The sequence below is a fragment of the Amblyraja radiata genome, chromosome 21, assembly GCF_010909765.2.
Source record: "Amblyraja radiata isolate CabotCenter1 chromosome 21, sAmbRad1.1.pri, whole genome shotgun sequence".
Lineage (NCBI taxonomy): Eukaryota > Metazoa > Chordata > Chondrichthyes > Rajiformes > Rajidae > Amblyraja > Amblyraja radiata.
Genome location: NC_045976.1, coordinates 4,266,829 through 4,280,930, shown reverse-complemented (window position 1 = coordinate 4,280,930; position 14,102 = coordinate 4,266,829). Strand labels below are relative to the sequence as shown.

The 14,102-nt window shown below is 43.1% G+C and overlaps 1 protein-coding gene across 10 annotated transcripts in view; it reads left to right on the top strand.

The window, feature by feature from the left end:
* The window catches only part of nr2c1 (nuclear receptor subfamily 2 group C member 1), a 132,596-nt gene that overhangs the window by 81,803 nt on the left and 36,691 nt on the right, over positions 1–14,102 (top strand). For 6 of the 10 annotated variants that reach the window (XM_033039395.1, XM_033039393.1, XM_033039392.1 and 3 more), the window contains 6 exons: positions 1,965–2,049; positions 5,043–5,222; positions 5,315–5,462; positions 6,971–7,064; positions 7,168–7,352; positions 8,848–9,031. In XM_033039395.1, coding sequence (XP_032895286.1) covers positions 1,965–2,049; positions 5,043–5,222; positions 5,315–5,462; positions 6,971–7,064; positions 7,168–7,352; positions 8,848–9,031 — 876 coding nt within the window. The remainder of the gene's footprint in view (positions 1–1,964; positions 2,050–5,042; positions 5,223–5,314; positions 5,463–6,970; positions 7,065–7,167; positions 7,353–8,847; positions 9,032–14,102) is intronic. The other 4 variants (XM_033039398.1, XM_033039396.1, XM_033039394.1 and 1 more) reach the window with 1 other exon arrangement.

Sequence of the window (14,102 nt, the reverse complement as noted above, 5' to 3'; positions counted from 1 at the left end):
TTTGGGGTTTTTCCCTCACAATCTAGCCTTTCCATCTTTCCTTTGGTTTCTATTTTATTTTTATATTCCAGTCAGACAGTTACGGGCAAAATTAGCATTCAATTCTCCAGAGTCAGACAGTAAAGAAAACTGTCCATTCTTCGCTCCATAGATGCTGCTGCACCCGCTGAGTTTCGCCAGCATTTTTGTGTACCTTCGATCTTCCAGCATCTGCAGTTCCTTCTTGAACAGTAAAGAAAACAGATGTGTTTGCAATATCCTAAAGGCTTTATAATAATTTTTACTGAGACTAACTTTTAAATATATATTTTTAGTGCTTTTTTCCCCCCAGAAGAGCGTTATTATTAAAAGCCACTGAAATAATTTTGGTTAGTAGAATTGATGCTTGAGAATGGATTGTTTCCTTGTTCATTCAGTCTGGTATCTGTGTCCATTTCTTCTGAGATAACTAATAGTCACTTGATTGAAACCTCATTCAAACATAGAACAGTACAGCACAGGAACAGGACCTTCAGCCCTTAATGTTTGTGCCAAACATGATCCCAAGATAAACTAATCTCATCTGCCTGCACATGATCCAGACCCTTTCATTCCCTGCAAATTCATGTGCGTATCCAAATGCCTCTTTGTCGTCTCTCACTTCCGTTTTTCCTATCATGAAAATCAGATCATTTTATAGGGCTCTCAGATTCTTCCTCCTACAATCATTGGGCTTTTAAAACACAAACTCGAGTGCTGCCAGCAATCTGATTTGCTTTGTCCACTTAATATCCTTTGTTTTTGCTGCACTCCAAACTTTGACTTTTTCAGATTCTGCAAAAATAAGGAAGTGTTTCTGGGGTGCTAGAGAGTTGAGAGTGTTAAAGGATTGACATGTCCTTTCCTGGGTATAGTGTTATTTACAGTATTGGTCAAGTAATCCAATAACCCAGAGGACAAGAATTAAAATCACACTTGCTGGGCGGAAATAAAAATCTTTTATATTTGAAGGAAAAAAATTAAAAGATTGGTATTTGGGGAGAAAGGTTGGTATTTGGGTTCAATAACCGCCTTTCAAAAAAAGGAAATCGGCCATTATGTCTACAGTGTGAAAATAGACTCAGTGGGTCAGGCAGCATCTCTGGCAAATATAGATTTCCCTCATTGTCAGACTGAAGAAGGGTCCCAATCTGAAACGCCACTTATCTATGTTCTCCAGAGGTGCTGCCTGACCTGCTGAATTACACCAGCACTCTGTGTCTTTTTTTGTGAACCAGCATCTGCTTGTGTCTCCATGTCTAAACTATAATGTATTCAAGAGAGAGTTAGATATAGCTCATAGGGCTAACGGAATCTAGGGATATGGGGAGAAAGCAGGAACAGGGTACTGATTTTGGATGATCAGCCATGATCATATTGAATGGCGATGCTGGCTCGAAGGGCCGAATGGCCTACTCCTGCACCTATTTTCTATGTTTCTATGTGTGACTTTGCTCTTAGTCCATTCCTAACTATTCTCGGAACTGACAAAGCAAACCAACCAACTGACGTGCCTTCTCAGGGTCACAAGGATTGTCCAAGAAATGTCAGCCCACGCAGCACATACTGAAAGGTTACGTAAGAAGAAATCCCCGCTTACAGTGCTGAGCACAGTACAGACCTGATGGTTCAAAATTGGTGGTGAACAATTAATCTGTGGGTAACATTATGTGTCTAAACTTTTCCCTGCCTAAACTTTACTTGAGTAACTTGAGAGTAACTGAGTTTACCAAACTGCAGGGACTTATTTTAAAAATAATTGAAAGCTTAGATACTCCCGTTCAGCTGATAGTGGTTCCACTTAGAACTTGTGCAGGTATGTATCATAACTCGGTCAAAGCTTTAACTGGAAGTTATATATCCAGGTCTTGTATTGCAGAATTTCTGGCCTTGGTTTGCACTGCATGTTTTTTTTTTTAAACGTGTTCATATTTTCATTTGTGTAGATTGTAACTGATGCATCTTCGGCTGAGCAAAGTGCAGTCAAGCCACCACTGGAGTTTTGTGTAGTTTGTGGTGACAGAGCATCGGGTAAGAAAAAGTTACTTTAAATTCGGACTTTTTTTAAAAGATAGAGGCACGGTGGCGCAGCGGTAGTGTTCGATCCTGACTCGGGGTGCTGTCTTTACGGAGGTTGTACGTTCTCCCTGTGACCTGTGTGGTTTTCTCCGGGTGCTCCGGCTTCCTCTCTCACTCCAAAGATGTACAGATTTGTAGGTTAATTGACTTTGGTATAATTGTAAATTGTCCCTAGTGTGTAGGATAGTGTTAGTGTACGGGGGTCGCTGATTGGCACGGACTCAGTGGGCCTATTTCCACGCTGTATCTCTGAACTAGACTAAACTAAAGCTTACGTTTGATAACACATGTTTATTCACAATCATATCCTTCAATGCAGGTGATGGTTTGACATTCTAAATCTGAAGATTCGTAAAGCTGATTCCTTCTCATTGTATATCCAACATGAAAGTCAATAATCTAATATTCTGTCTATTGGTAGCTGGATTTTGCTCTGATTTGGTCTTTCTAGCCCAAATTCACTTATTCTGCTTGCATTGCATATGTTTAATTGACGAAGTTAACAACCATTGTCCTTAGAAAGTGATGATGTCATTTGGGGGAAAAGAACAATTATATTTGAGATTAAAGGGCCTGTCCCACTTGGGCGTCATTTGCGCGTCTTTTTTGCGACATCATTTACACGTCACGACGCACGACGCGGGCGTCGTGATGCGCGCATGGTTCGTGGTGACGTAGGCAGTGACGCACGGTGCCCCAGGATTTTGGGATGTACAAAATCTTTGCGCGCCATCTGCGTGACGCACAAATGACGCCCAAGTGGGACAGGCCCTTCAGTAACTGTTGGCAATCTGCTACCAAAGCTCTGATCAAGTACTTGATTCTGCTCTGAAGTTCCCTGAGAGAGTGGTAAAGTCCAAAACTGCACTAAATGTGGTTGCAAGGAGAAAGAAAACAAAAAAAAAGCAACGTGCTGGAGGAACTCAATGGTCAACCGATTGGTCAACACGAAGGAGATTGAGAACCATGTACCTGGTGCCAAGACAGCAATCTTTCCCTCAATGGCAGCAAGACAAAGGAGATGGTGATCGACTTCAGTAAGCAAAGCATTACACATACATTGACAGAGCCGAAGTCCAGATTGTTGAAAGATCCAAGTTCTCAGGAATAAATATCGCCAGCAATCTGTCCTGGACCATCCACATTGAAGCAATGGCCACCAAAGCTTCTGCTTCCTCAGAAGGGTTAAGGGCCTGTCCCACTTTCACAGCCTAATTCACGTCCTTTTTTACTCGTGGACATTTTTCATCATGCTCGAAAAAATACGCCCGACCTACTTGATGCCACGAGTATCTACGACTCACATCACGGCCTGCTACGACCTCGTGACGACCATGCTGCGAGTATGAGTCAAGGGCAAACTCGGCATTGTTTGTGAATTAGGTCGTGAAAGTGGGACATGCCCTTTAGGAAGTTTGGCAGGTCCCCAATAACCCTCACCAACTTTTATCGGGATGCATCACAGCATGATTCCTTATTCCCTCTGAACTGAGGAGGCAATTGAAAGTCAACCACATGGGAAACTCTATTCAATGCAATGCCATAACAAGGCCATCTAAATTGGTCATTTTAATTTCCAGAAATACTGAAATTAAATGGGTGAACTTTTTTTAAAATGTAGTTTTGAATGAAATACAAATGGAATTGGTGCGTTGTTTGGGTCAGCAGCCTATACTTTGGAATGCTGGATTTCTATACTTGGGAACAATGTCCTGTTAATATACAGTTCAATGTTTAATTTAGTGATACAGTGCGGAAACAGACCCTTGGGCCCACCGAGTCCGCGCCGACCTGTAATCCCCGCACACTAACGCTGTCCTACGCATTCGAGGGACAATTTACATTTATACCAAGCCAATTAACCCACAAACCTGTACGCCTTTGGAGTGCTGGAGGAAACCGGAGCACCCAGGGAAAACTCACCGGGTCACAGGGAGAACGTACAAACTCCATAAAGACAGCAACGGTGGTCAGGATCGAACCCGGGTCTCTGGTGCTGTAAGGCAGGAACTCTACTGCTGCGCCACCATGCTGCCCCATAATCTACCTGGAGTAATTGGAGAAGTTCAATATACTCTGATTAGATCTCTAGGTGCTGTAAGGGGTTGACTGGGTGCAGACAGAGAGCATGTTTGCCTTGGTGGGGACTATTTATAGCTAGGGTAGTTTTGGAAGAATGGGTTGTCCGTTTAAGACTGACAGGGCAACATTTCTCCTGAGGGTCGTGAATCTTTGGAATTCTTGATTTGGAGAACTTCTGTGGTAAAAGTTGAGCATATTCAAGGCAGTGATTGACAAACATTTCAATTGCACAGGAGTCGAGGTTTATGGAGAGGGGGGGAAGTGGTGTAGAAGCCAGAATTTGGATGGACCACCGTCTTATTAAACAGCAAAGCAGACTTGAAGGGCCAATTGGCCTGCACCTCCTCCTGTTTCTTGTTCTCTGTCCTCGTTATCTCCTGGAGTATTTTTCATGTGAAATATGGGTATTTGACACAAAATGTGCAGTTACTCAGCGAGCCAGGCAGCATCTCTGGAGAAGAGGAATAGGTGACATTTTGGGTCGGGCCCCTTCTTCAGAGAGTCAGGGGAGAGGGAAACTAGAGGTATGAAGAGGTACAGATCAGAGTTGATAGTGCTGACCAAAGTGCCCACAATAGTTAATTGTGCACTGTGGTGGAGGAGATGGCAAGAACTGTCAAACTAGCAGGAAGGCTAAGGTGGGGGGGGGGGGGGGGGGTCACCTATTCCTTTTCTCCAGAGATGCTGCCCGACCTGCTGAGATATTCCATCATTTTATGTCTATCTGCGGTGTAAACCAGCATCTGCAGTATTTGATAGTTTTTTGACAGTTCTATTTAGCTGATTATAATCATTTGCAGAATCATTTGTCTTTATCCTCTGATGTTAATCTGATTCTATTTTTGTTTTCCCTAACGTTTTAGGACGTCATTATGGGGCAGTGAGCTGCGAAGGTTGTAAAGGCTTCTTCAAAAGAAGTATAAGGAAGAACTTAGTGTATGTGTGCAGAGGGTCGAAGGACTGTGTGATTAACAAGCACCACAGGAACCGCTGCCAGTACTGTCGGTTGCAGAGATGCCTGGTACTGGGCATGAAGCAGGATTGTAAGTGAAGCCCCATATCTCCAGACCAATATATCTTGAGCCCATTCAGTAGTTTCACCGTAAATGGTTGACAGCGTCTGCTTTCTCAATAGCTGTGCAGTGTGAGCGGAAACCCATCGAAGTTTCTCGAGAAAAGTCAGCAAATTGCGCAGCGTCGACTGAAAAGATTTACATCCGGAAAGATTTGCGTAGTCCTCTGGCTGCAACGCCAACGTTTGTAACGGACAAGGAAAGTGCAAGGTAACATCTCAGCTGAAGGAGAATTCAACAGGAAAATAATCTGGTGTTCTGGTGCACCAACACTCCAGTTTAGACCCAAGGCTGACCGAAAATGTTCACCATTTGTATTCCTTCGTTATCATCTCATCCCAAGCCAACAATGGACCATTGTGGGCTCCACCTACCCTGAGTCATCGATGCAGGCTCTGCTTTGTTCTGTACCTTCCCATACCTCTAGTTTACCCCCTCCCTGACTCTCAGTATCGACCCAAAATGTCACCCATTCCTTTTCTCCAGAGATGCTGCCTGACCCACTGAGTTAAGGGGCTGTCCCACTGTACTATGCTAATTCAAGAGTTCTCCCGAGTTTCCCCTGATTCGAACTCGGCGAATTACGGTAATAGGTTCTCGGGGCTCTCGTGGACATTTTTCAACATGTTGAAAAATCTTCACGAGCTTACCGCGTTTCCCGAGTACCTGCCGTTAGCGTTACGAGTCGCTAAGAGACGTCCCCGAGCTCCGACGTACCCGCTACGTACATTCTACGTGCTTACCACGAGTTTGATTTTTTTTTAAACTCGGGAGAGCTCTTGAATTAGTTCGTACAGTGGGACAGCCCCTTTACTCCAGCATTTTGTGTCTATCTTCTGACCAAAACTGATGTAGGGAAGAGGGCCTGTTTTTTAAAAAATAAACTTACTTTTATTAATAGAGATCATGTTTGAGGTTAAAGTGATGATTGTAATATTGAAGATGGATCAATCTCTTCATTTGTTACAAAATAAGCAACACAGAGATGTTCAATGCTTTTGTTGCCTAAAATTGTACACTTTCTACTGTGGATTTCCATCCCATTTGTGTGCACCTGATCGATTTCAAACAGCAGCAAAATCTAATTTTGAGGAGTGGTTTTAGAATTTAGTTGTACAGTGCCGACATGTCCCATCTACTCTAGTCCCACCTGCTTGCGTTCGGCCCATATACCTGCAAACCTGTCCTATCCATGTACCCGTCTGAATGTTTGTTGAACATTGTGATATTACCTGCCTCATCTACCTCCTCTGTGCACCTACCACCGTTTGCGTGAAAAAGTTACCCCTCAGGTTCCTTTCAAACCTTTCCCCCCTCACCCTATACCTATGTCCTCTGGTTCTCGATTCCCTTACTCTGGGCCAGAGACTCTGTGCGTCTACCCGATCTATTCCTCTCATGAGTTTATACACCTCTACAAGATCATCCCTCATCCTCCTGCGCTCTAAGGACTAGAGCCCTAGCCTGCTCAACCTCTCCCTCAAATTTCACTGTAGCTTAATTGGTACATGTGACAATTAAATCTAGAACCCTCGAATCCTGGCAACATCCTCATAAATCTTCCTTGCACCCTTTGCAGCTTGACAACATCTTTGCTAACGTGGTGATGAGGCAGTGGTATCTTCGTGGGGGAAAAAATTAATAGACTGACTATGAAAGAGCTTGCGAAGAAGTTTGTTGTATAAATGCAAATGCTTTTATTATTTTGTTTTACAAAGATCTGGAGGTCTTTTAGAGCCTGGAATGCTGGTAAATATCCAACAACCACTGATGAAGACAGAGAGTGCTATGCTACTCACAGCTGAGAACAAGGTGCGATATGGTCCAGTCTACTCTGCTGAATTTCAGTGCCTGCCGTAATACTCTATAGATGGATAAAGAGTGATTGTTTATCCGTGCTGTTGTGTTATTTCAGATTGAAACCTGTCAAGGTGATTTAAGCACTCTCGCAAATGTGGTCACATCACTTGCAAACCTAAGCAAGTCCAAGGATCTGTCCCAAAGCAGTGCCGATTTGTCGGGGATAGATGCCCTAAGTAATGGTGATGCTTCTTTATCAGAAATGCAGCAGGATGACCAGTCTGCGAGTGATATTACCAGGTAATCATCAAACAAACTTACATGAACGGAGCAAGGAGATACCATTCAGCCTTGAGTGGGCTCCACCACTCACTAAGATGGTTGATCAGATTGTAGCCTCAACTCCACATTCCCATCTATCTGCAGTCATTTTCATGTGAAAGAAAGAACTGCAGATGCTGGTTTAAAATCGAAGGTAGATACAAAATGCTGGAGTAACTCAGCAGGTGTGGCAGGATTGTTGAATGGGGGTGAGGTGACCCGAAACGTTGCCCATTCCTTCCCTCCAGAGATGCTGCCTCACCCGCTGAGTTACTCCAGCATTATGTGTCTACCTGCAGTCATTTTCACTTCCTACAGTTGACGAATCTACCTACGTCTGCCCAAAAATTATTCAAAACCTCTGCTTCTATTGCCACTTTGCAAAGAGATCGGCGAATATTTGGGACCAGTTGGCATCATCTCTGCCTTAAACGAGTAACCCTTCATTCAAAATTTGTCTATAAAAGGAGGCATTCTCTCCATGTCCACCCTGTCAAGCCGCCCCCTCCCCCAGATCTTGTGTGTTTCCTTTCAAGCTCTTCTGAACTCTCGCAGATACAAGCCTAGCCTGTTCAACATTTCCTTATTACAGTCCATTTATTCCAGATATCAGTCGAATAAAGTTTCCCTTAGCTGCTTGCAATGTATTTACATCCTTCCATAAATAGTGCCTTAATGTGCCATGTAACTGAAGCATAAACCTATGCTTTTGTCTCCTTTCCTTCTCTAGCCTTTATTACCCATTTGCCAATCAAACCCCCCTCATCTGTATCCACCTATCACTTGCCAGGCTTTGTTCTGTCTTCATCTTTTCCAGCTTTCATCTTTCATTGCGCAACCAATGATTTACAAAAGTACTTCACAAAGCCCCTTCTCTGCTTATTATAAACAAAAAACATGATTGAAATTAGGATTAAATTAGGAAATTAGGATTAGGATTAAAACTAAATGAGCCTAACGTAGTAAAAGAAAAAAATAAATGAAGCAATCCAGGTCACTGAAGTAAAACTAAACAATCTGCCACCGTTCTAAATGATGTTGGTGAGGTACAGTCTTAAAAAATTCAAAACTTGGCCTGCAGCACATGAGTGTAACCCTCTTCAGTCAGTTGATTCCTTTAGTAGACACAAAATGCTGGAGTAACTCAGCGGGACAGGCAGCATCTCTGGAGACAAGGAATGGGTGACGTTTTGGATCGAGACTCTGCTTCAGACTCTGAAGAAGGGTCTCAACCCAAAACATCACCCATTCCTTGTCGCCAGACATGTTGCATGTCCTTTGAGTTACTCCAGCATTTTGTGTCTTATCTTCGGTGTAAACCAGCATCTGCAGTTCCTTCCTACATAGTTGATTCCTTTAGTTATGCTGTGCCCTTCTCACTTTGCATTCGTTTTTTTAATATATATTTGTTATGCAGAAATATGCCTGGCAAAATGACATCAAAATAAAATATCTTTGCATTTTCTGACCATTGGTGTTTCAGGGCGTTCGACACACTTGCAAAAGCACTGAATCCCGCAGAGGGATCAGCTGTCCAGAACTCAGCGGAGTGCATGGATACCTCGGGCACCAACATCCAGCTCATCAGTGGAGAGCAGTCCCTACCTATCGTTGAGATTGAGGGTCCCCTTCTCAGTGACGTGCATGTTGCTTTCAAGGTACACTTATGTCCATTGCTTGTGTTCATTAAAACTACAGGATTTTAAGATACCTTTCTTATTTTTTAACTATTTCTTATGAAGGATGCGATAAGGCTAAATTCTAGGCCACCTTTTCAATATTTCTGATTCAAACATATTTCTTCTGAGTTTTCATCAGGCATTTACAAACCTCTTGATATTGTACATAAGGCTCCCTGATGTTCTCTGTCTTTTTTTTAATGTTTATTTTGTTAGAAGCAATTTTACAAGAATAAAGCAATCGGCATGAGAGTTATACAATTTTCGTACAGCTTCATTTTTAACATTTTATAAATTGATACATAAATCGAGAAGTGTAAATTGATACATAAATCGAGAAAAAAGGAAAGAATGAAGAAAAAGAAGAAAGATGCAAAAGAGAGAGAAGAACAGACCCCTGAACTACCAAAGAAGTGCGAGAAGAAAAAAGAGAAAGAAAAAAAAAACGGAGATATGCCCCACTGTCCTTCCCCCCTCATAAGCTATTTCAGAATTCTAAAATTCCACGCCTGTTTTTGTTGGTAGTTCTGTGTTCAACTGTGGACATTTATTTGTATTAATTAACCTGGAACTCTCGTGCTTGGAGTGGTTGAGGTGTAGGAAGCCACAGACGAAAAGCCAGATAACATGAAGGGCACATGACTGCATGCATAAGTTGCTAAGATGGTAGGAACTCAAATAATGGCAAGCACAGAATTTATTAAAAGAAAGTTGCATCTTTTACTGCGTTCATTATTAACATGGTTGACAACAGCATTATAATTGGGGTAGATGGGAAATTTTAAAAGAAAATGTATCTCTTGATCACTTCTTTAATCAACAATAATGGAATGCCAATACCTTTGAAGGGCAAGCGGGGGGGAGGGGGGTATGTCGGGGGATTGTGAGTGATGTGGCTCGATAGAGTGAGTTTGTGGGTGAGGGGAGGGGGAAGTAAGGCAATCCTCTCCACATTCATTCTATCCAGGCCTTTCACAGATCAGGTTACTGCAAGAATTAAAAACATAGAAAGTAGGTGCAGGAGTTGGCCATTTGGCCCTTCGAGCCAGCACCAACATTCAATATGATCATGGCTGATCATCCAGAATAGTAAGATTAAATGAGAACTTACCAGTTTGAAGTTTGATCTGTATTTTATGAGGAGTTACGTTGAGGGATTACGTGAAGAACCCCGCTACGACGCATGCGTGTCATTCTTCAAAGCAGCGGTGTGAAATCACAGATAACTGTAATGACTAAACATAGTAAGATTAGAGAAGAGATACCAGTTAAGTATATGATCAAGGGTGGGAGCGGAGGGCACGTAATCCCTCATCGTAACTCCTCATAAAATACAGATCAAACTTCAAACTGGTAAGTTCTCGTTTAATCTTACTATTTTACTTCGGAGTCACGTGAGTGACTACGTGAAGATTTTAAAGCTCTGATTTCATGCCGTGGAAACGAGTCCATGCATCACGTCTGCCTTGATGACTGTAGGAGGAATTGTGTTAACATAGTTAGGACATGAATTCGACATTGAAATCATAAAATTTATTAACACAAATTTATAACCCCTTTTTATGGGTTTAAATTAATTTACAGAACTTAAAATTGTTTCTGAAAACGTTCCAGGTTTCATTACTGGTTTATTGTAAAATAATTGGAATGTTTTTCCCCCCCCCAGACCATCCTGCTGCCTTGAGGATTTGGTCCATTGGGACATCCAACTGTATCGCTGCCGATGTAGCTGCAGCCCTGGTGGAATGAGATTTAAAATATTAATATCCACCCCAGCCTGTGTTAGCACCTGTTTCAGCCATCTTGAGATGGTCTGGACCGTCACTCTATTGTGTGGTTGCTAGTGGCTGACCAAAAAGTGCCTTCTCATTGCCTCTTAGGATTTTCGTTTTCTCCATGTATAACGACAGATGTCTTACTATACACAGACGGTCATCTGTTGGGTATGACCTAAATTGTATATTGAGGCCTGCTGATCCCTGTCTGTTCTGCTTACTAACTCATAGATATGAAACGTAATATTTTCTGTTGAGGAAGTCATGTTGTCCAGTCTTAGTTTATGCAGTGACTGTACCCTTTGTGCCGTGACCAATGCCATTAGCATGACTGTTTTTAATGTCAGTCTGTGTAGGGACAGAGCTGTTGCTGGAGACCAATTCCTGAGCATCTTCAGGATAATAATTACATCCCATATTTGGGAGTACCTGGTTCTTGGGGGATTAGTATTAAAATTCCCCTCATAAGTTTTGTTACCAGTGGGTGAGTCCCAACAGAGTAACGCTCTGTCCCCTGCCATAGGTAAGTCGATAGGGCACTTCTGGCGCAGTTGATGGCACTGTAACTGAGCCCCTCATCATAGTGGAGGCCTGCCAGATATTCCAGAACAGACGGGATGTTCATGTCTCTGTAGGTGATGTTGTTTTTATGGCAGTGCATCGCCCACTTCCTGATATAGACCAGATACTGTTTTTTTTGGTTGACTGTCTTTGGGCCGCCGAGATCATGTTCACTGTTCGGTCCGTCAGTCCCAGTTGTAGTAGAGGTGTTTTTATAACTCTACAAATTAATAAGTTCAAATGTTTATGGCATGGGTGGCTATCCCTTGTTACGGGATGTAGCAATAAATCTGGTCTATGTGGGATGGTGATACATGGTTCTAATGCCATGTTTAATACCACTGGGAACCATGGTTGAGTAGGCCAATCGGGTACTACCAATACCAGACGCAGAGTCTTGTTGTATTTTCCTTAATACCCGATTGATGAGGCAGAAAGGAGGGAATGCGTAAATAAACAATTCCCCCCCCCCCCCCCCCCCCCCCCCCCCCAATGCAGCGAAAATGCATCTGTTGCCGCTGCCCCAGGGTCTGGTTCCCATGAAACATAATTTGATAACTGGTGGTTAAGTCTGGATGCGAATAGACCGATATCTGGTGTTCCATATTTTGCTGTAATATCAGCAAATACTTTTTTATTCAACATCCATTCGGTGTTTTTATTAAATTTGCGTGACCTGGTGTCTGCCACTAAATTTAGTCTTCCTGGTAGGTAAGTGGCTGATATCCAAATATCTCTCTGGATACACCATTGCCAAATTGTATTAGCCAGATTGTCACATGATGTCGATTTGTTTCCACCCATGTGGTTAATGTATGCTACCACGGTGGTATTGTCTATCTGTAGTCTAACATGCTGGTGATATGACCCAGTACAATATGACTTTAGGCCATGTAATGCACCCAACATTTCCAGGTAGTTTATGCCCAGTGTGAGTAATAATGATGCCTCCTGAGCAGTCCATCTACCTCCACAGCTGGTGATGGTATTGGTGGCTCCCCACCCAAGTGCACTGGCATCAGTTTGTAGTACCATGGAAGGGTTACTGACAATGATTGGATTGGAACAAAGCCAGATGTTATCTATCCACCATTTTAGTTCCATTTTAGCTTGGTTGGTAGTTTCATAGGTCTGTCAAAGTGACCTGCATTAATTTAGAGTGCTTGTATTTTTGCTCTCTGTAAGTTTAGGTAATGTAGAGGTCCAAATTGTGTGGCTGGAAAGGCAGCCACCATTTTGCCAATTACTTTTGCTACCAATCTGATGGATGGTTTGCTGATGTCAATGAGGTTATTGCAAGCCTCTATTAAATCTCTAGCCTTTCCCTTAGGCAGAGTCACCGACATGTGAACTGAGTCAATGGTGAAACCCCAAATAGTCCATAGTAGTGGAAGGCGTTAGTTTAGATTTAACTGGATGGATAATAAATCCCAGTTTTTCAAATAACTGTTTTGTGGCTGTTAGTTTGTTTGGCCAATTCCAAAGTTTTGCCCACAATGAGTATGTCATCTAAGTATGCCATGACCATGTGTTTACGTTTCCGTAGAGACGCTAGGGCTGGTTTCAAAATTTTTGTGAACAGCCTGGGGCTGATGATAACCCATTTGGCAGTGCTTTATACTGCCAGATTTGTCCCATCCAGTTGAATTTTAAGTAACATCTGTGGTCACCTCATATAGGCACTGAATAGTAAGCATCTTTTAAATCGATGCTGGCCATGAAGTAACCTTTGGAAATTAATTGTTTAGCAGTAACAAAGGTATCCATTTTGTCAGATCTATGATGATGCGACAACCACCATCTTTTTTGTTTTTGATAAATATATTGAACACGAATTCTAATGGTTCGTGTTGAGTTTTCTCAATTACACCTTTTATGTAGCCGCTCCAGTTCAGCTTGCGCTTTTGATTGTACGTTATCAGAAGGCACGAACATTCAGTTCAGTATATGTTGAACTGGAGGGCTGTACTTGTGTATAAACTATTGTATATCCCTGGATACTGCTTAAGATGTAAGTATCGGTTGTTAACATGCTCCATGCCTTCAGAAAAGAGCGTAATCTCCACCCAACCTCCATGCTCCCTGTATTTTGTAGGGAACCAGACCCACCTACCTCCATAGTTACCAGTGGCAGGTTTACTTCTTTTTGTAGGTTCTTCGCTGCTGTTGTTGCGCTGGTGTCTGGATTTTCGGTTTGGTTGGCGTTGGAGGTCCCCGCATCTTCCAAGAAGGCCGGTCTGGGCCATGGCCTAAAAAAGACTCATGTTTTGAGTACCGGGCCTTCGAGCTTTCACCAGTTCTGCTGGTGGGTGCGTGGGATGCTGTCTTTGACTGTAGTGGGTTCCAGTAGGTTCCCTTGTTCCTGCACCCCTTGCACACTTGTCTTTCCTTCTGCGGACCCCTCTTCCAGGTCAGCCCAGAACTGACCCGCAGTGCTCCCTTCTGATGAGGTAGAAGCACTGTGCAGCCCTTCAAGAGGTACTGCTGTGGGTTTATCATAGGGCCCACAGTGACCCGACTCCATCTCCCGGAGTCTGTCACGTTGGAGCAAATGCTCCAACACACCGCTCCATCCAGCTCCAGCACTCTCGGGCGCTGGCCGCCTGCGGTTGTTCAAAGTCGGACTCCTCTGAGTCCACGACCTTGTTTGTTTTTGTGTCTAGCCTTACCGCCCGGCTGCGTGTATCTGGCCGGTGCGGAGGCGACATTGGGCA